Source organism: Mustela putorius, unplaced genomic scaffold (genome assembly GCF_011764305.1).
Source record: "Mustela putorius furo isolate JIRA1106 unplaced genomic scaffold, ASM1176430v1.1 tig00003850_pilon_pilon_pilon, whole genome shotgun sequence".
In the NCBI taxonomy this organism is placed as follows: domain Eukaryota; kingdom Metazoa; phylum Chordata; class Mammalia; order Carnivora; family Mustelidae; genus Mustela; species Mustela putorius.
Genome location: NW_025422002.1, coordinates 18,671,278 through 18,693,205, shown reverse-complemented (window position 1 = coordinate 18,693,205; position 21,928 = coordinate 18,671,278). Strand labels below are relative to the sequence as shown.

General features: G+C 40.3%; 1 protein-coding gene across 5 annotated transcripts in view; it reads right to left on the bottom strand.

The window, feature by feature from the left end:
- The window catches only part of SLC41A3 (solute carrier family 41 member 3), a 131,490-nt gene that overhangs the window by 49,764 nt on the left and 59,798 nt on the right, over positions 1-21,928 (bottom strand). For all 5 annotated transcript variants that reach the window (XM_013050492.2, XM_004781495.3, XM_013050493.2 and 2 more), the window contains one exon: positions 602-673. In XM_013050492.2, coding sequence (XP_012905946.2) covers positions 602-673 — 72 coding nt within the window. The remainder of the gene's footprint in view (positions 1-601; positions 674-21,928) is intronic.

The following is a 21,928-nucleotide window of genomic DNA, read 5'->3' as shown; positions in this document are numbered from 1 at the left end:
GTCTGCTAAAAGGAGGTACAAATTTGAATGAGTATAAAGCATTTAAGGGACAAAGGCATGGGGGGTGGGGTGTCCTGCAAAGGCTGACAAAGAAGAGGTGAAGAGGCAGGAGTGCAGCCATGAAGTACTATCAGGTAGGAAGAGTCCCAGATACTCCTGAGAGAACAAGTAGTATCACCTGTATAAGGCAATCAGAGGGTATACCAATTAGGATGTCAGTGACCTTGGCAAGCACAGCTGGAGTTAAGGTAGTGGGAAGAGAAAGCTGTTAGTTTCATACAGACTATGAGAAAGAGGAGTCAGCAAGTATAGGTGAATCTTTCAATAAGCTTATCTTGAAAAGAAGGGGTTGGGGGTGCTGGAGGGACCCTGGGGTCCCAGAAGAGGCTTTCATGGGAATATGCTGGTGCCTTATAGTTGAGCTGAGCCTCCAGCTGCCCTGGTGGGTATGGTGGGTATACAGGTGGCCCATTCCCCAAGTTCTGTCTGGAGCGCAGAGAGACGGGCTTACTTAATATTCACCCTTCCTATGTGTAGCAGGCCTGGCTGCAGATTCAAAAGCAGGGAGGAGATTCATCAGTGGGACAAAGGGCAGAATTACCTGAATGAGGGCGAGGTTACTGCTGATAACTCTGTGCTGCTCTTGGGGGTCATCAATTTGTCCAGTGTTGGCCTAGGATGGAGAGAAAAGGACAAAAGGTAAGTCTGGGTGGTCATAAAGCCAGGCTAAGCTTTCCTGGAAAAGGCAGTGTCTTAGGAGAGAAATCAGCAAATTAATTTCATTGATGTTAGAACAAATTATTCTGCCCAGCTTTCAAAATTGACTGAGGGTGGGAAAGGTAAGGACTTATGTCCCTATGAGAGTAAGATGGTGTCATAGGCCACCTCTCCCATGCTCAAGTATGCAAGCACATAGAGTTAAGTGTCACCAACAATTTCAGAGCCACCTGACTCAAGCTCATCCACAGGAACCATGGAAAGACTCTTCTAGGAGGCTGTATTGTGCCCTCAGCTAGGTCTTCAGCCACCTACAATTCCCTTCTCTCCCCTCCAGCAAGTTACATCTCAGATGACCACTAACCACCCAACATGACCTCTGTAAATCATCCTGTTTAAGAAATGCTTAGGTCCTTCAATAGGATAAAAAACAAGATCTGAAATACAAGTTTCTCCTGTAAAATGGTAGTCAGCTCCTAACTTCACAGCACTTGCCAGCAAAATTCAATGTGCAGATAAATGTATTTTCCTAGCTTCTTCTGAGTTCATTAAGTTTCTGAACTCCAAGGGGAAAAAAGGAATTACTTTTCAGAGCAAATAAGGGGATTCTTTTGTTTTCAGCATGATGGACACCTCAGACACAGCATGGAACCATCATTGCATCCCAGGTGACTCTTCTTTCATAAAGGTAGACTAATACCCATCTTAGGGGTGCGCACAGGGACAAGCTACTAAGGTGGAGCAGAATACAGCCACAGAGCCTGCAATGGGCCAAACCGTGAAGCCAACAGGCTTGTTTCCTCTCTCAGTCTCCCACTACACTAGACTCAATGGACCAGTTTGCTGTTTCCTAGCAATGAGCCAATTCAAACCCTGGTACTCACTAGGTAAGGGGTGCTATTGGCCCAAGACTCCTGAGTTGAATCAGAAACGCATTCATTCCTCAAGATGTTATATTTCCAAGCTGAGGCTGAACAGGAAAGGGAGTGATGCCAAGAGGTGCTGGAGGAGGAAAGGAGGCCTGGAGAGCTTGAAAACCTCATAGAGATGAGGGAGGAAGAGCACCACAGGAAGGAAGATGTGAAAAGAGATGGGATGTGAATTAAATAGGATTTTGGAGAGTGTGTAAGCATTTATGTTTTATTTTATTAAATTAAAAAAGTTTTTTCTTATTTTTTAAATTTCTTTTCAGTGTACCAGAATTCATTGTTTATGCACCACAACCAGTGCTCCATGCAATACATGCCCTCCATAATACCCAACTCCAGGCCTACCCAAACTCCCACACCCTGCCCCTTCAACCCCCAGATTGTTTTTCAGAGTCCATTGTCTCTCATGGCTCATCTCCCCCTCCAATTTTTCCCAACTCCCTTCTCCTCTCAATCTCCCAATGTTACTTCTTATGGTCCACAAATAAGTGAAACCATATGATAATTGACTCTCTCTGCTTGACTAATTTCACTCAGCATAATCTCTTCAGTCCCATCCGTGTTGATACAAAAGTTGGGTATTCACCCTTTCTGATGGAGGCATAATACTCCTTACTGTATATGGACCACATCTTCCTTATCCATTCATCCGCTGAAGGGCATCTTGGTTCTTTCAACAGTTTGACGACCATGGCCATTGCTGTATGAACTTTGGGGTACAGATGGCCCTTCCTTTCACTACATGTGTATCTTTGGGGTAAATACCTAGTAGTGCAATTGCAGGGTCAAAGGGAAGCTCTATTTTTAATTTCTTGAGGAATCTCCACACTGTTTTCCAAGGTGGCTGCACCAACTTGCATTACCACCAACAGTGTAAGAGGGTTCCCCTTTCTCCACATCCTCTCCAACACATGTTGTTTCCTGTTTTGTTAATTTTGGCCATTATAACTGGTGTCAGGTGGTATCTCAGTGTGGTTTTGATTTGAATCTCCCTAATGGCTAGTGATGATGAACATTTTTTTTATGTGTATGATAGCCATTTGTATGTCTTCATTGGAGAAGTGTCTGTTCATGTCTTCTGCCCATTTTTTGACATGATTATCTGTTTTGTGTGTGTTGAGTTTGAGTTCTTGATAGATCCTGGATATCAGCCTTTTGACTGTACTGTCATTTGCAAATATCTTCTCCCATTCTGTGGGTTACCTCTTTGTTTTGTTGACTGTTTCCTTTGCTGTGCAGAAGCTTTTGATCTTGATGAAGTTCCCAAAATTCATTTTCGCTTTTGTTTCCTTTGCCTTTGGAGACGTATCTTGAAAGAAGTTGCTGTGGCTGATATCGAAGAGGTTACTGCCTATGTTCTCCTCTAGGATTCTGATGGATTCCTGCCTAATGATAAGGTCTTTTATCTATTTCAAGTTTATCTTTGTGTATGGTGTAAGAGAATGGTCGAGTTTCATTCTTCTACACATAGCTGTCCAATTTTCCCAGCACCATTTATTGAAGAGACTGTCTTTTTTTATTATATATTTTTAAACATTTTTTAGTTTCTTTTCAGTGTATCAGAATTCATTGTTTATGCACCACACCCAGTGTTCCATGCAATAGGTCCCCTCCATAATACCCACCACCAGGCTTACCCAACTTCTCACCCCCCGCCCCTTCAAAATCCTGATTTTTTCAAAGTCCATAGTCTTTTATGGTTCATCTCCCCCCTCCAATTTCCCTCAACTCCCTTCTCCTATCCATCTCCCCGTGTCCTCTGTGTTATTTCTTATGCTCCACAAATAAATGAAACCATATGATAATTGAATCTCTCTGCTTGACTTATTTCACTCAGCATAATCCTTCCAGTCTGAGGCTTCTCTCTGAAAGGGAGGCCTGGGTGCAATTTGCTTTCCTCTAAACCTCCAAAAACTGCCAAAAGCCACCAATGGGAGAGAAAAGAAGGAGACTGTCTTTTTCGCATTGTATATTTTTTTCCTGCTTTGTCGAAGATGATTTGACCATAGAGTTGAGGGTCCATATCTGGGCTCTCTACTCTGTTCCAGTGGTCTGTCTGTTCTTATGCTAGTACCCTGCTATCTTGGTGATCACAGCTTTGTAGTAAAGCTTGAAATCAGGCAATGTGATGCCCCCAGTTTTTTTTTTCTTTTTCAACATTTCATCAGCAATTTGGGGTCTCCTCAGATTCCATCCAAATTTTAGAAATGTTTGATCCAGCTCTTTGAAAAATGCCAGTGGAATTTTGATGAGAAGGGCATTGAAAATACAGATTGCTCTAGGCAGTATAGACATTTTAATAATGTTTATTCTTCCGATCCATGAGCATGGAATGGTCTTCCATCTTTTTGTGTCTTCTTCAATTTCTTTCATGAGTGTTCTCTAGTTCCTCCAGTACAGATCCTTTACTTCTTTGGTTAGGTTGATTCCCATGTATCTTATGGTTCTTGGTGCTATAGTAAATGGAATCAATTCTCTAATTTCCCTTTCTGTATTTTCATTGTTAGTGTATAAGAAAGCAACTGATTTCTGTACATTGTTTTTGTATCCTGCCACATTACTGAATTACTGAATGAGTTCTTGTAGTTTGGGGTGGGAGTCTTTTGGGTTTTCCATATAAAGTATCATGTCATCTGCAAAAATGGAGAATTTGACTTGTTCATTGCCAGTCTGAATACCTTTTATTTCTCTTTGTTGTCTGATTGCTGTTGCTAGGACATCTAATACTATGTTGAACAGGAGTGGTGAGAGTGGGCATCCTTGTCATGTTTCTGATCTCAACGGGAAGGCTGTCAGCTTTATCCCATTGAGGATGATATTCACCGTGGGTTTTTCATAGATTTCATGAAGTTGAGGAATGTTCCCTCTATCCCTAGACTTTGAAGCATTTTAATCAGGAACGGAAGCTGTATCTTGTCAAATGCTTTTCTACACCAATTGAGAGGACCATGTGGTTCTTCTCCCTTTTCTTATTGATTTGGTCTATCATACTGATTGATTTGCAAATGTTGAACCAGCCTTGAAACCCAAGGATGAATCCCACTTGCTCATGATGGATAATCTTTTTAATGTGCTGTGGATCCTATTTTCTAGGATCTTTGTGAGAATCTTAGCATCCATATTCATCAGGGAAATTGGTCTGAAATTCTCCTTTTTGGTGGGGTTGTTCCCTGGTTTGGGGATTAGGGTAATGCTGGCTTCATAAAGAGTCTGGAAGTTTGCCTTCTAATTCAATTTTTTGAGATAGCTTTAGGAGAACAGGGATTATTTCTTTGAAAGTTTGTTAGAATTCCCCAGGGAATCCATCAGGTCCTGGGCTCTTGTTTTTTGGGAGGTTTTTGGTGTAAATTCAATCTCGTTACTAGATATCAGTCTATTCAGGTTGTCAATTTCTTCCTGGTTCAATTTTGGAAGTTTATAGTTTTCCAGAATGTACCCATTTTATCTAGGTCACTTAATTTATTGGCATATGACTGTTGATAATAATTTCTTTTTTTTTAAGATTTTATTTATTTATTTGACACAGAGAGATCACAAGCAGACCGAGAGGCAGGCAGAGAGAGAGAGAGGGAAGCAGGCTCCCCGCTGAGCAGAGAGCCTGATGCGGGACTTGATCCCAGGACCCTGAGATCATGCACCCCTGTTGATAATAATTTCTGATGATTGTTTCTATTTCCTTGGTGTTAGTTGTGATCTCTCCCTTTTCATTCATAATTTTATTAATTTGGGCCTTCTCTCTTTTCTTTTGGATTAGTTTGGCCAATGCTTTATTGATCTTATTGATTCTTTCAAAAAACCAGCTTCTCATTTCATTGATGTGTTTTACTCTACCTCTAGTTTCTATCTCATTGATCTCAGCTCTAATCTTGATTATTTCCCTTCTTGTGTGTCAGGTTGCCTTAATTTGTTGTTTGTTCTCCAGTTCTTTAAGGCGTAAAGACAGCTGGTGTAGTCTGGATTTTTCAGTTTTTTTTTTTTTTTTTTAGGGCAGCTTGGATGGCTATGTACTTAGGACGGCTGTTGCTGTATCCCATAGGTTCTGGACTGAAGTGTCTTCATTCTCATGGGTTTCCATGAATTGTTTAAGTTCTTTGATTGCCTGGTTGATCCAGGCATTTCTAAGCAAGGTGTTCTTTAGCTTCCAGTTGTTTGCATTCCTTCCAAACTTTTCCTTTTGAGTTCCACTTTCAAAGCATTGTGATCTGAGAATATACAGGGAATAATCTCAGTCTTTTGGTATCAGTTGAGCCCTGATTTGTGACCCAGTATGTTGTCTATTCTGGAGAAGGTTCCATGTGCACTCAAGAAGAATGAGTATTTTGTTGTTTTATGGTGGAATGTTCTGTGTATATCTATAAGGTCCATCTGGTTCAATGTGTCATTCAATGCTCTTGTTTCTTCATTGATTTTCTGCTTGGATAATCTGTCCATTACTGAGAGTGGAGTGTTAAGATATCCTATTATTAATGTATTCATATAAATATGAGTCTTTATTTTCATTAACAGTTGTCTTATATAGTTGGCTGCTCCCATATTGGGGGCATAAATATTTACAATTGTTAGATCTTCTTGGTGGATAATCCTTTAAGAATGATGTAGTGTCCTTCTTTATCTCTGACTACAGTCTTTAGTTTAAAATCTAATTTATCTGATATGAGAATCGCTACTCTAGCCTCCTTTTGACACCCATTGACATGAAAGATGCTTCTCTATCCCTTAACTTTTACTTTGGATGTATCATTAGGTTCAAAATGGGCCTCTTGTAGACAACATATGGATGGGTCCTTTTGTTTTATCCAATATACAACCCTGTGTAATTTTATGGGCACATTTAAGGCATTCACATTGAGAGTGATTATTATGTTTTTATTGACATCGTGTTACCTGTGAAGGCTTTGTTTCTATAGATTGTCTCCATAAATTTCTGTTCAATGATACTCTTAGTTTTTTCCCACTTTTATAGAACCCCCCTTAGTATTTCCTGCAGTGTCAGCTTGGTGTTCACATACTCTTAAACCCTGCCAGTCTTGGAAGCTCTTTTAACTCTTCATCCATTTTGAATGTCAGTCTTACTGGATAAAGTATTTTTCATTGCATGTTCTTCTCATTTTGTGCCCTGAATATGTCTTGCCAGCCCTTTCTGGCTTGACGTTATTCTAATGGGCCTTCCTCTGTACACAAGGAATTTCTTCACCCTAGCCACTTTCAAGAGCTCCTATCTACAATTATGATTCATCATCTTCACCTTCAGGTATCTCGAGGTCTTTCTAGATTCTATGCACTTGGGGGTAGACCTTTCTGCCTCTAGTACATGAACCCTGGTTCCATTCCCCAGAGTGGGAAAATTTTCATGGAAAATTTGTTCAACTATCTTCTCTAGTCTTCTTTCTTTCTCCTCCCCCTCAGGGATTCCAATAATTCTGACGTTGGAACACTTCAAGGCATCATTTATTTCCCTATTTCTGTTTTCATGGCTTCTAAGCTGTTTGTTCCAGGCTTCCTCCTGATCCTTTTCTCTGTTTGTCCTGCAGATCACCAATTCTGTCTTCTGCCTCAGTTACCCTAGCTTTTAGAGAATTTAGATTAGATTGGAACTCATTGAGAGCATTGTTAACATCATCCCTGGTGGTTTCACTTCTGCCTTAATTCCATTTTGTCATTAATGGTTTTCTCCAACCTAGCTATTGTCTGGATAATTGTTAGCCTGAATTCCCTTTCTGACATACTGCCTATGTCCATATCCAATAGCTCTGATGGAGAGGGCCCAGTCTCTGAACTTTACTCTGTTGGGCATTACTCCTCCTAGTCATTTTGGTGAGAGATGGCTGAATGGATGTGTAGCTGAATGTATCAACCATGGTGCAGGCAAGGTGCACTGTGGAATGCTGCCCACTGGCGTCTTCTGCCCCCTTAGAGATCCAGAAGTGTATAATTCTAATCTCAGGCTGATTTCATGGGTGATCAGAGTTCTTTGGTAGGTAATCAGCTCACTTTAGGGGACAGGTTGAAACGGCACCTCCTACTTCTCCACCATCTTGTCTCCTTTCTACACTTATTGACTTTAAATGTTTCTCTTATATAGAGTTGTCACTTCTCCACATTTATTTATTGACTTAATCATTTACTTATATGGTATGATTAGACTCATGGGTATGTATTTTATTCTTGAGGTAATAAAACTATTTTACTTATTTTGTTCCGACTGTGGGCACTGGAAGCTCATTCAGGTTGGTTTAAGCTTCTTTCTGAAATGCACCCACATGCCATTAAGTACTTTCTTACTTTCTGGCAGTATCAGATACCTCAGGCACATCTTGTATTTACTATTTCCCACCCCCATTCTAGAATGAGTCATTTTCCCAAGACTGGCTCCTTTTACTGAAGAATGGTATCAGAAACCAAGATGTGGACAGAAGATGAGCTAGGTGTTGCTAGGTGCTTCTTCTAGTGAATGAAGCTAGGAAATGTATGTATGTATGCTAACCTATGTATCCACACATACCCATATTTATTGTTGTATTTATCTGCATATGTATTATAATGAATAGGAGTTCATATTGATATCTTTGAGTCCAATCCAGGATCATAGGATTGATTATAGCACTGAAGAGATAGTTTTTAAAATGGACAAGAAAGTTGGAAAATAAGAGTAGTTAGGTTGGTAGGCCAAACCAAGGCCAAAAGTGAAAGCGGGAAAGTTCTACTGCACAAAGCAGAGGGGGCTTTAGGGGTGATGGGAGGAGGGAATCTGGGAAAACTGGAAGGGTATTTGGTTCAGAAAGTAGAGCAGCAGGGCACCTGGGTCACTCAGCTGTTTAACCATCTGACACGACCTCAACTTAGGTCTTGGTCTGAGAGTCATGAGTTCAGGCCCCATGCTGGGCTCCACGCTGGTGTGGGGTAGAGTTGAAAAAGAAAAGGAAAGGGAAACAGCAACTTCAAGGAGGGTTGGCCTCTTCCCTGTATACCAACAATGAGAACCTGGCTACCTGGCTCTAAGGAGAACTAGTGAGTGTGTTGGGGTTATAAACACAAGGCAGTGCCCAGAGAGTCTACTGACCGACTGACACAGAGCCCCCAGATCCATAAGCCCAGTTACTGGCGCATACTTCTAGGCAACTCATTTTGACCCTCCCCCCAATCACCAGAGGTCTTCTGCTTTAAGAACAGCATTCACAGAGTAAGAGGAGAGCTAAAATAAAACGACATTCAACCAACCAAGAATCACTGTTCACTAAAGGCAAACCAAAATCATGAAAGAGACCATCAAACTCAGCCAATGGAAGCACAAAAATATGAAGAAACTGAGTCAAAAGAGGAAACTGAATAAGCAAATTAAGAGATGTGAGAGAATGGTGCTTCCATAAGTAGGAAGACAACCTGAAATTCCAGAAAGCACAAAACTGAACTTTGAATTTAAAAGAGAGAGAATTTAAAACAAAAGCTCTTTGTTAGATAAACTCAACAGCATAGTGCACATAGAGAGAAATGAAAAGTGATTTAGTGATATGACACATCAAGCAGAAATATTCTCCCAGACTAGATAGAGATATGGAAAATGTGAAAAGACAGTTAACGAACTCAGAAGGGACACTCAGAAGCTGCCCTGTGTAGCTAATAGTAGTTATATGGGGTGGCAGGAAGAATGAATGAATATCAAAATATTACAAATAGCAGCAGCAACAACAAAAAGATTTCCAAGATAGACATATCTTGGAAGATAGACATATCTCTTTAGATAGGAAAATCTAAGATACATACAAGACAACAAGAAAAGTTCCATGCCAGAGACATCATAGTGAACACAGATAATAAAGAGAAATATCCCCACAAGACATGGAAAGATATATAGATTATCCAAAAGAAATTAGACTCTATAAGTAATAAGGATTCTAGGGGGCACCTAACTGTCTCAGTCAGAAGAGTGGTGACTCTTGATCTAAGGTTACTAAAATTTTTTTTTAAAATTTAAGGAAGTAATGAGGGGGGTGAGTAAATGGTTCAGTAAGTCAAGCATCTGCCTTCAACTCAGGTCATGATCACAGGGTTCTGTGATCAATCCCCACATTGAGCTCCCTGCTCAGCAGGGAGGCTGCTTTTACCCTCTGCCTCTCCCTCTGTCTTGTGGCCTCTCTCTTTCTCTTTCTCAAATAGGTAAATAAAATCTTAAAAAAGTAATAAGGCTTCAGAGGTAAGATGGAGGAGAAGCAGGAGATGCTGTTTCAACTGGTCCCCTGATGTGAGATGATTATCTACCAGATCATCCTGAACACACATGAAATCAGTCTGAGATGTAGGATTATACACTTCTGTATCTCTATGGAGGCAGAAGACACCAGGGGACAGGTAAAGCAGTTCCCAAAAGGGGAAGGGAGCCAGAAGAAGCAACCCATTGGAAAGTAATACCCCAACACAAGAGTGCCCTTTGATTGGGAATGAGCATTAACCTGGAGTCTGGTTAAAAGCACTCAAAATGAGCAAAAGATCTTAAGGGGAAATTGGTGGAATCAGGCAGTTAGGGGCATGGGCATACGCCCACAAACCCAGGATGGCCATGGCTGGCGCCCTGCCAGAGAGAGTGGGGCTAAGCATCCAGGCCATTGTCCCTGAGCCACCAGCGCCCATGAGAGCATGTGGTGTGGACACCAGCCAGTGCTCTTTAGAACCACAGTCTTCTGCATTCTGCAAACATGCTGCGCACGTGGGGTCTGAGTCCCGCTACACACCTTCCCCTGAGATAGGTCCATGGGGGCACTAGCCAGTGCTCTCTAGAGAGAGAATGGCAAGAGTCTGGCAAGAGTCTGACATTCCCAGCCCCTGCGGACGGGAAAATTTCACCATACTATCTCTGACTGGGATCTCTCCAGCAGTCTGAACCTGCTCAGACAGCTGCAGCAAAGGCAGCCATTGGAAACCAGCTCTCTGGACTAAGACGGCTGCCAGTTTTAGAAGCACTGGGGTACAAGTGGGAGCTCCTGCAACCCCTGAAACTGTGGCTGGGGATGTGCTCTGCTGGTGAGAGGTGGCAGAGGGGGAGTTTATGTGCTCTGGAACACCCAGAGGGGAACAGACTGAGGCTTCTCTCTGAGACAGAGGTCTGGGTGCAGTATGCTTTCCTTTAAACCTCTGAAGAACCATCAAACGCCAAAAAGGGTAGGGAAAAAATAAAAATAATAAAAAATCTCCAGAGAATAAAAGCCTGAAAAACAGGTTTCCTCAAGCCCAGCCCCTTGATAGGGGGCAGGAGGACTCAACCCTAGCAAGACTGCCTGAAAAAACACAAGGCAGGACCCTACCCCAGAAAGCCAGCCAAGAAAAGAGGGGGGGGGCAACCACAAGAGGATCCTACCAAAATGTAAGACCCAAATATCGGGGGGAAAAGAAGATATTAAGCTCCCAGTAGCCCTAAAACCTGTATACTTCATAAAAACAACTTTATTTTTTATTCATTCACACTATTCTCGTTCTTTTTAAATTTTTATTACTTTTTAACCTATTTATCATCACAATGAGAGGTTGAGTATGACAAATTCCATAATAACCTTTTAATTTTTTAAAATTTATTTTCTTTATTAAATTGATTTATTTTTTTTTTCATTTATTTATTTTCAGCATAACAGTATCATTATTTTTTCACCACACTCAGAGCTCCATGCAATCCGTGCCCTCCATAGTACCCACCACCTGGTACCCCAACCTCCCACCCACCCGCCAATTCAAACCCCTCAGATTGTTTTTCAGAGTCCATAGTCTCTCCTGGTTCACCTCCCCTTCCAATTTCCCCCAACTCCCTTCTCCTCTCTAACTCCCCATGTCCTCCAAGCTATTTGTTATGCTCCACAAATAAGTGAAACCATCTGATAATTGACTCTCTCTGCTTGACATATTTCACTCAGCAGAATCTCTTCCAGTCCCATCCATGTTGCTACAAAAGTTGGGTATTCACCCTTTCTGATGGAGGCATAATACTCCATAGTGTATATGGACCACATCTTCCTTATCCATTCGTCCATTGAAGAACATCTTGGTTCTTTCCACAGTTTGGCGACCGTGGCCATTGCTGCTATAAACATTGGGGTACAGATGGCCCTTCTTTTCACTACATCTGTATCCTTGGGGTAAATACCCAGGAGTGCAATGGCAGGGTCATAGGGAAGTTCTATTTTTAATTTCTTGAGGAATCTCCACACTGTTCTCCAAAGAGGCTGCACCAACTTGTGTTCCCACCAACAGTGGAAGAGGGTTCCCCTTTCGCCACATCCCCTCCAACACATGTTGTTTCCTGTCTTGCTAATTTTGGCCATTCTAACTGGTGTAAGGTGATATCTCAATGTGGTTTTAATTTGAATCTCCCTGATGGCTAGTGATGATGAACATTTTTTCGTGTGTCTGGTAGCCATTTTTATGTCTTCATTGGAGAAGTGTCTTCAAATCTTCTGCCCATTTTTTGATATGATCGTCTGTTTTGTGTGTGTTGAGTTTGAGGAGTTCATTATAGATCCTGGATATCAACCTTTTGTCTGTACTGTCATTTGCAAATATCTTCTCCCATTCAGTGGGTTGCCACTTTGTTTTTTTTGACTGTTTCCTTTGCTATGCAGAAGCTTTTGATTTTGATGAAGTCCCAAAAGTTTATTTTCCCTTTTGTTTCCTTTGCCTTTGGAGATGGCCACAAGAAGCGGCCACAGCAATTTCTTTCAAGATATATCTCCAAAGCAAATGAAACAAAGGCAAAAATGAACTTTTGGGACTTTATCAAGTTCAAAACCTTCTTCACAAGTGTGTAAACCTGGTGATTCACAGACCTGTACCCCTGGGGATAAAAATATATGTTTATAAAAAATAAAAAATTAAAAAAAAAAAACCTTCTTCACAGCAAAGGAAACAGTCAACAAAACAAAGAGGCAACCCACGGAATGGGAGAAGATATTCGCAAATGACAGTACAGATAAAGGGCTGATATCCAGGATCTATGAAGAACTTCTCAAACTCAACACACACAAAACAGACAATCATATCAAAAAATGGACAGAAGATATGGACAGACACTTCTCCAATGAAGACATTCAAATGGCTATCAGACACTGAAAAAATGTTCATCATCACAAGCTATCAGGGAGATTCAATTTAAACCACATTGAGATACCCCCTGACTCTAGTTAGAATGGCCAAAATTAACAAGATAGGAAACAACGTGTGTTGGAGAGGATGTGGACAAAGGGAAACCCTCTTACACTGCTGGTGGGAATGCCAGTCAGTGCAGCCATTTTGGAAAACAGTGTGGAGATTCCTTATGTAATTGATAATAGAGCTTCCCTATGACCCTGGAAATGCACTACTGGGTAGTTACACGAACTATACAGATGTAGTGAAAAGAAGGGCCATCTGTACCTCAATGTTCATAGCAGCAATGGACATGGTCGCCAAACTGTGGAAAGAACCAAGATGCCCTTCAAAGGACGAAGAGATAATAAAGATGTGGTCCATATATACTATGGAGTATTATGCCTCCATCAGAAAGGATGAGCACCCAACTTTTGTAGCAACCTGGACGGGACTGGAAGAGATTATGCTGGGTGAAATAAGTCAAGCAGAGAGAGTCAAGTATCATATGGTTTCCACCTGACCTCCATGTTATTCCTTTTTACTGCTTATTTGTGCAGTATAAGGAATAACATGGAGGTCAAGTGGAAATGAAGAGAAGGGAGTTGGGGGAAACTGGAGGGAGATACGAACCACGAGAGACTATGGACTCTGTCCAAGTAACTGAGGGTTTTGGAGGGGAGCAGGGTGGGAAGTTGGGTGAGCCTGGTGTTGGGTATTGTGGAGGGCACATATTTCATGGAGCATTGTGTGTGGTGGGTAAAGAATGAATTCTGGAACACTGAAAAGAAATTTAAAAAATAAATAATAATTCTAAATAAAAAAAGGAATAAAGAAAAAAAGAAAAAAGTAATAAGGCTTCCATCAGTAACACTGCGCACAAAAAGACACTGAAAATGTGCCTCAGTACCAAAGAAAAATAATTGTGAACAATGAATTCTCCGGGTAACCAGGATGGAATTCAAATATGAGGATAAAATAAAGCATTGTCATACTATAAACGTCCAAAAAGTTTACTTCCAACAAATCTTACCTGAAATGATTATGAGAAGACACACTAATGCAAACCAAAAATTAAATTGAACAGAACAGAGAGAGAGAGAGAGAGTGGTATCAGGAAGATGGAAGACTAGGAAGCTCCAGGCCTTCTTCCTCCAGTTAAAACACCCAGTAAACAACTGACCAAAACAGCTTTGTGAGAGTTCTTGACACCAGTCACAGATCTGTAAAACCAACTGAACGCTCAACGAAGAAAAACCCACACTCAAAATAGTAGAAAATTGCAGTGTTTTTGCTTATCCTTGCTCCACTCCCTCCTCTGTACAAAGTAGTGCAGTGTTTGGTTCCTCTCTCAGGACATAAGGAAAATAGGGGAACAGCCTGCATGATCCTGGCTACCTGAGGGACTGGTTTCTCTTTTTCCTGATTTGGAGATCAGAAAGAGGAAGGTAGCATAGTCTGGATACCAGTACAGCTGGATATAGTACAGCTACAGGGAATTGTAGGCCCATGTATGCCTTGAACAAGGATATGGTCAGAGGAATACAATAAAACATCTACGGCTCCAAAGGAGAAGCAGGGCTGGGCTTTTTAGGTTAATTAAGACACTTAATAGCACCCCTATGTGTTGAAGTGGGTTGGGGAGGAAAAAAAGCACATACACAGGCCCAGGGTAGTCATATGTCCTGAAAAGTCCTGAAAAGACTTTAAGCCTTCACGCCAGACTGAGTGGTGAAGGTCTTCACCTTCACAGAGCTAGTCTTCAAGGATTGGGAGAGGTGGCTATTTTCTTAAATGCCTTTTTTTTTGGACAAAAGATGACAAGGCAGACAAACAAGGAAAAGTGGTCCATTCAAAGGAACAAAATAAGTCTTCAGAAACTAGCTCTAAAGGAACAAAAGATTTGGACTTACCTGAGAAAGCCTTTAAAACAACTGCATTAAACATGCTCAATAAACTAAAGGAGGAAATAGAGATCTAAAGGGAATTAGGAAGATATGTATGAACAAAATGAGAACATCTACAAAGAGCAATTATTAACACAGGAACCAAATAGAAATACTGCAGCTGGAAAATACAATCACTAAATTGAAGAATTCACCAAAGCAGACTCAAACATTTAAATTCAACAAGTTTGAGAAACAATAACAAAAAAAAGAATGCAGAAAAGGGAACAGAGTCTACTGGATTTATGAGGCACCATCAATCAGATCTATCTATCCATCCATCCATTCATCCATCTAATGTGTATAGCAGAAAGGGAAGAGAGACAAAATGGGTCAGAGTGCCTATCTGAAGAATGGCCAAATATTTGCAAATTTTATGAAATACATATATATAAAATATAAAAAGGCCAAAAAACCCAAACAGGACAAACCCAAGGAGGCCTACACCAAGAAACATTATAATGAAAGTCAAAGAAAAAGAAAATTTTGAAAGCTACAAGAGAAAAGAAACATTACAAACAAGGGATCTTTGGGGTGCCTGGGTGGCTCAGTCAGTTAAGTATATGACGTTTGATTTTGGCTCAGGTCATAATCTCAGGGTCATGAGTGGAGCCGCACATGGGGGGAGGGGTCATACTCAGCAGGGAGTCTGCTTGGAGATTCTCTCAAAGAGAGGATCTTGGAGGTTCTTTCTCAAATGAATAAATAAAATCTTCAAAAGACTAAACATACAAGGGATTTTCACAAGATTATCATCTTTCTTGCAGAAATCTTGCAGGACAGAAGGTAATGGGATAATATATTTAAAGTGCTAGGAGAAAAAAATTAAAAAATTCTAGAAACAGCAGAACTATCCTAGAAAAAATGAAAAAGAAAAAGGGGATAAAGTTCCACATATCTAGATAAACAAATGTCGAGGGAGAGTTAAATACTGCTAGACCTGCCTTAAAGAAACCCTTCCAGTTAATACAGTAAGATGCTAGAAAAGCTATACAGGTTAAAATGACAGGATATTAGGGCACCTGGCTGGCTCAGGGGGTTAAGCCTCTGCCTTTGGCTCAGGTCATGATCTCAGGGTCCTGGGATCAAGCCCTGAATCAGACTCTGCTCAGTGGGGAGCCTGCTTCCCTCTCTCTCTCTGCCTGGCTCTCTGCCTACTTGTGATCCCTGTCTGTCAAAGAAATAAATAAAACCTTTACAAAAAATGGCATGATATTAGACATGCTAAAATGGGCCCCTCAGATTAAAATGATAGGACACAAGACAAAAACTCAAAGCTGTATGAAAATATAAAATTATCCTACAGGTAAATATTTGGAAAGATACAAAGTGTGTTTTATTTTAATGTTGGTTTGTAACTCCATTTTTTATTCTTTCATAGAATTTAAAAGGCAAAATCGTAACAATAAAAATAGATCTACATTAATGGGTACTCAAATTAAAAAAAATATATTTGTGACATCAGTAACAATAAATCAGGGGAGCTGGGGGCAGAGTTATAAAGAAATGTATTTTTTAACGTGATTGAAATGATTATCAGTTTAAAATACATTGCTGTAATTTCAGGATGTTATATGTAATCCCTATGGTAACCACAAAGAAAATATCTATAGAATATAAACGAAAGAAATTACAAGAGAATCTAAATGTATCACTACAAGAAATCAACTAAACACAAAGGAAGGAAATAAGGGTCAAAAAAGCTGTAAGACATACAGAAAACAACAAAATGGTAATATACTTACTTATACATAATTACTTAAATGTAAATGGATTAAACTCCACAATAAAAAGATACATATTGGCAGAATTAATTTTATTTTTTTTCAAACTATTTAAAAAAAAATTTTATTTATTTTCAGCATAACAGTATTAATTGTTTTTGTACCACACCCAGTGCTCCATGCAATCTGTGCACTCCCTAACACCCACCACCTGGTTCCCCCTTCCTCCCACCCCCCACCCCTTCAAAACCCTTGGATTGTTTTTCAGAGTCCTTAGTCTCTCATGGTACACCTCCCCTTCCAATTTCGCTCAACTCCCTCCTCCTCTCCATTTCCCCTTGTCCTCCATGCTATTTGTTATGCTCCACAAGTAAGTGAAACTATATGATAATTGACTCTCTCTGCTTGACTTACTTCATGCAGCAGAATCTCTTCCAGTCCCTTCCATGTTGCTACAAAAGTTGGATATTCATGCTTTCTGATGGAGGCATAATACTCCATAGTGTATATGGACTACATCTTCCTTATCCATTCGTCCATTGAAGGGCATTTTGGTTCTCTCCACAGTTTGGAGACCGTGGTCATTGCTGCTATGACCACTGAGGTACAGATGGCCCTTCTTTACTCTACATCTGTATCTGTGGGGTAAATACCCAGTAGTGCAATTGCAGGGTCATAGGGAAGTTCTATTTTTAATTTCTTGAGGAATCTCCACACCGTTCTCCAAAGAGGCTACACCAACTTGCATTCCCACCAACAGTGGAGGGTTCCCCTTTCTCCACATCCTCTCCAACACATGCTGTCTCCTGTCTTGCTAATTTTGGCCATTCTAACTGGTGTAAGGTGATATCTCAATGTGGTTTTGATTTGAATCTCCCTTATGGCTAGTGAAGATGAACATTTTTTCATGTGTTTGATAGCCATTTGAATGTCTTCATTGGAGAAGTGTCTGTTCATATCTTCTGCCCATTTTTTAATATGATTGTGTTTTGTGTGTGTTTAGTTTCATGAGTTCTTTATAGATCCTGGATATCAGCCTTTTGTCTGTAATGTCATTTGCAAATACCTTCTCCCATTCAGTGGGTTGCCTCTTTGTTTTCTTTACTGTTTCCTTTGCTGTGCAGAAACCTTTGATCTTGATGAAGTCCCAAAAGTTCATCTTCGCTTTTGTTTCCTTTGACTTTGGAGGCATATCTTGAAAGAAGATGCTGTGGCGGATATCGAAGACATTACTGCCTATGTTCTCCTCTAGGATTCTGATGGATTCCTGTCTCACATTGACGTCTACTATCCATTTCGAGTTTATCTTTGTGTACGGTGTAAGAGAATGGTCAAGTTTCATTCTTCTACATATAGCTGTCAAGTTTCCGAGCACAATTTATTGAAGAAACTGTTTTTTTTCGACTGTATATTTTTTCCTGTTTTGTAGAAGATTAATTGACCATATAGTGGAGGGTCCATATCTGGGCTCTCTACTCTGTTCCACTGGTCTATGTGTCTGTTTTTATGCCAGTACCATGCTGTCTTGGTGATCACAGCTTTGTAGTAAGGCTTGAAGTCAGGTAATGTGATGTCCCCAGTTTTATTTTTGTTTTTGAACATTTCCTTAGTGATCTGGGGTCTCTTCTGATTCCATACAAATTTTTGTATTATTTGCTCTCACTCTTAGAAAAATACCGTGGAATTTTGATCGGAATGGCATTAAAAGTATAGATTGCCGTAGGCAGTATAGATGTTTAACAATGTTTATTATATCAATCCAAGAGCATGGAATGGTCTTCTGTCTTTTTGTGTCTTCTTCAATTTCTTTCATGAGTGTTCTGTAGTTCCTCGAGTACAGTTTCTTCACCTCTTTGGTTAGGTTTATTCCGAGGTATCTTATGGTTCTTGGTGCTATAGTAAATGGAATCAATTCTCTAATTTCCCTTTTTGTATTTTCATTGTTAGTGTATAAAAAAGCCACTGATTTCTGTACATTGACATTGTATCCTGCCACGTTACTGAATTTCTGTATGAATTCTATTAGTTTGAGGGTGGAGTCTTTTGGATTTCCATATAAAGAATCATGTCGTCAGTGAAGAGAGAGAGTTTGACTTCTTCACTGCCAATTTGGGTACCTTTTATTTCTCTTTCTTGTCTGATTGCTGTTGCTAGGACTTCTAGTACTATGTTGAACAAGAGTGGAGAGAGTGGGCATCCTTGACTTTCCTGATCTCAATGGGAAGGCTGCAAGCATTTTCCCATTGAGGATGATATTTGCTGTGGGTCTTTCATAGATAGATTTGATGAGGTTCAGGAATGTTCCCTCTATCCCTATACTTTGAAGCATTTTAGTCAGGAACGGATGCTGGATATTGTCAAATGCTTTTTCTGCATCAGCTGAGAGGACCATGGGGTTCTTCTCTTTTCTCTTATCGATTTGTTCTATCACATTGATTGATTTGGGAATGTTGAACCATCCTTGTAGCCCAGGGATGAATCCCACCTGGTCATGGTGGATAATCTTTTTAATGTGCTGTTGATCCTGATTGCTAGGATCTTGTTGAGAATCTTAGCATCCATATTCATCAGTGATATTGGTCTGAAATTCTCCTTTTTGGTAGGGTCGTTGCCTGGTTTGGGGATCAGAGTAATGCTGGCTTCTCAGAAAGAGTCTGGAAGTTTTCCTTCTGCTTCAATTTTTTGAAACAGCTTCAGGAGAATAGGTGTTATTTCTTTCTTTGTAAGTTTGGTAGAATTCCCCAGGGAATCCGTCAGGTCATGGGCTCTTGTTTATTGGGAGGTTTTTGATCACTGCTTCATCTCATTACTAGATATCTGTCTATTCAGGTTGTCGATTTCTTCCTGGTTCAATTTTGGGAGTTTATAGTTTTCCAGGAATACATCCATTTCATTTAGGTAGCTAAGCTTATTGGCCTATAACTGTTGATAATAACTTCTGATAATTGTTTCTACTTCCTTGGTGTTCGTTGTTATCTCTCCCTTTTCATTCATAATTTTATGAATTTGGGATTTCTCTCTTTTCTTTTGGATTAGTGTGGCCAATGGTTTATCGATCTATTGATTCTTTCAAAAAAACAGCTTCTAGTTTCATTGATAAGTTCTACTGTATCTCTGGTTTCTTTCTTTCTTTTTTTAATTTATTTTCCGAAAAACAGTATTCATTATTTTTTCACCACACCCAGTGCTCGATGCAATCCGTGCCCTCTATAATACCCACCACCTGGTACCCCGACTTCCTACTCCCCCGCCACTTCAAACCCCTCAGATTGTTTTTCAGAGTCCATAGTCTCTCATGATTCACCTCCCCTTCCAATTTACCCCAACCCCCTTCTCTCTAACCCCCCATGTCCTCCATGCTTTTTGTTATGCTCCACAAATAAGTGAAGGCATATGATAATTGACTCTCTCTGCTTGACTGATTTCACTCAGCATAATCTCTTCCAGTCCCGTCCATGTTGCTACAAAAGTTGGGTATTCGTCCTTTCTGATGGAGGCATAATACTCCATAGTGTATATGGACCACATCTTCCTTATCCATTCATCCGTTGAAGGGCATCTTGGTTCTTTCCACAGTTTGGCGACCGTGGCCATTGCTGCTATAAACATTGGGGTACAGATGGCCCTTCTTTTCATGACATCTGTATCTTTGGGGTAAATACCCAGGAGTGCAATGGCAGGGTCATAGGGAACTTCTATTTTTAATTTCTTGAGGAATCTCCAAACTGTTCTCCAAAGAGGCTGTACCAACTTGCATTCCCACCAACAGTGGAAGAGGGTTCCCCTTTCTCCACATCCTCTCCAACACATGTTGTTTCCTGTCTTGCTAATTTTGGCCATTCTAACTGGTGTAAGGTGATATCTCAATGTGGTTTTAATTTGAATCTCCCTGATGACTAGTGATGATGAACATTTTTTCATGTGTCTGATAGCCATTTGTATGTCTTGATGGGTTAAGTGTCTGTTCATATCTTCTTCCCATTTTTTGCTATGTTTGCCTCTTTTGTGTGTGTTGAGTTTGAGGAGTTCATTATAGATCCTGGATATCAACCTTTCGTCTGTACTGTCATTTGCAAATATCTGGTTTCTACCTCATTGATCTCATCTCTAATCTTGATGATTTCCCTTCTTATGTGTGGATTTGATTTGATTTGTTGTTGATTTTCCAGTTCTGGGTTTTTCCATTTTTTTGAGGGAGGCTTAGATGGCTATGTATTCCCCACCTTAGGACTGCCTTTGCTGTATCCCACAGGTTTTGGACTGAAGTGTCTTCATTCTCATTGGTTTCCATGGATTGTTTCAGTTCTTCTTTGATCTCCTGGTTGATCCAAGCATTCTTAATCAAGGGGATCTTTAGCTTCCAGGTGTTTGAGCTCCTTCCGAAGTTTTCCTTGTGATTTAGCTCCAGTTTCAAAGCATTGTGATCCGAGAATATGGAGGGAATAATGTCAGTCTTTTGGTATAGGTTGAGTCCTGATTTGTGACCCAGTATGTGGTCTATTCCGGAGAAGCTTCCACGTGCACTTGAGGAGAATGAGTATTCTGTTGTTTTAGGGTGAAATGTTCTGTATATTATCTATGAGGTCTGGCTGGTCCAATGCATCATTCAATGCTCTTGTTTCTTTATTGATTTTTCTGCTTGGATGATCTATTACTGAGAGGCGTGTTAAGATCCCCTCCTATTAAGGTATTCATATTAATATGACTCTTTATCTTGATTAACTTTTCTTATGTAATTGGCTTCTCCCATATTGGGGGCATAGGTATTTACAATTGTTAGATCATCTTGGTGGATAGTCCCTTTAAGAATTATATAGTGACCTTCTGTATCTCTGACCACAGTCTCTAGTTTAAAATCTAATTTATCTGATATAAGAACTGCTACCCCAGCCTTCTTTTGAGGCCCACTGGCGTGAAAGATGCTTCTCCATCCCTTCACTTTCAGTCTGGGTGTGTCTTTACGATCAAAATGGGTCTCTTGTAGACAACATATGGATGGGTCCTGTCATTTTATCCAAGCTGCAACCCTGTGCCGTTTTATGGGTGCATTTAGGCCAATCACATTGAGAGTGAATATTGATATTTATTTTTATTGACATCGAGTTACGTTTGAAGTCTTTCTGTAGATTGTCTCTGTATTTCTGTTCCATGCTATTCTTAGGATTTTTCCTCTTTTATAATACCCCTCTTTATATTTCCTACAGTGTCGGCTTGGTGGTTGCATAGTCTTTTAAGCCTTGCCGGTCTTGGAAACTCTATCTCTCCATCCATTTTGAATGTCAGTCTTGCTGGATAAAGTATTCTTGGCTGCATGTTCTTCTCATTTAGTGCTCTGAATATATCGTGCCAGCCCTTTCTGGCTTGCCAGGTCTCTGTGGACAGGTGTGACGTTATTCTGACATTATTCTGATGGGCTTTCCTCTGTAAGTAAGGAGCCTCTTTGTCCTAGTGGCTTTCAAGAGATTGTATCTAAATTATGATTCCTCAATTTGACTACAAGGGCCTTGAT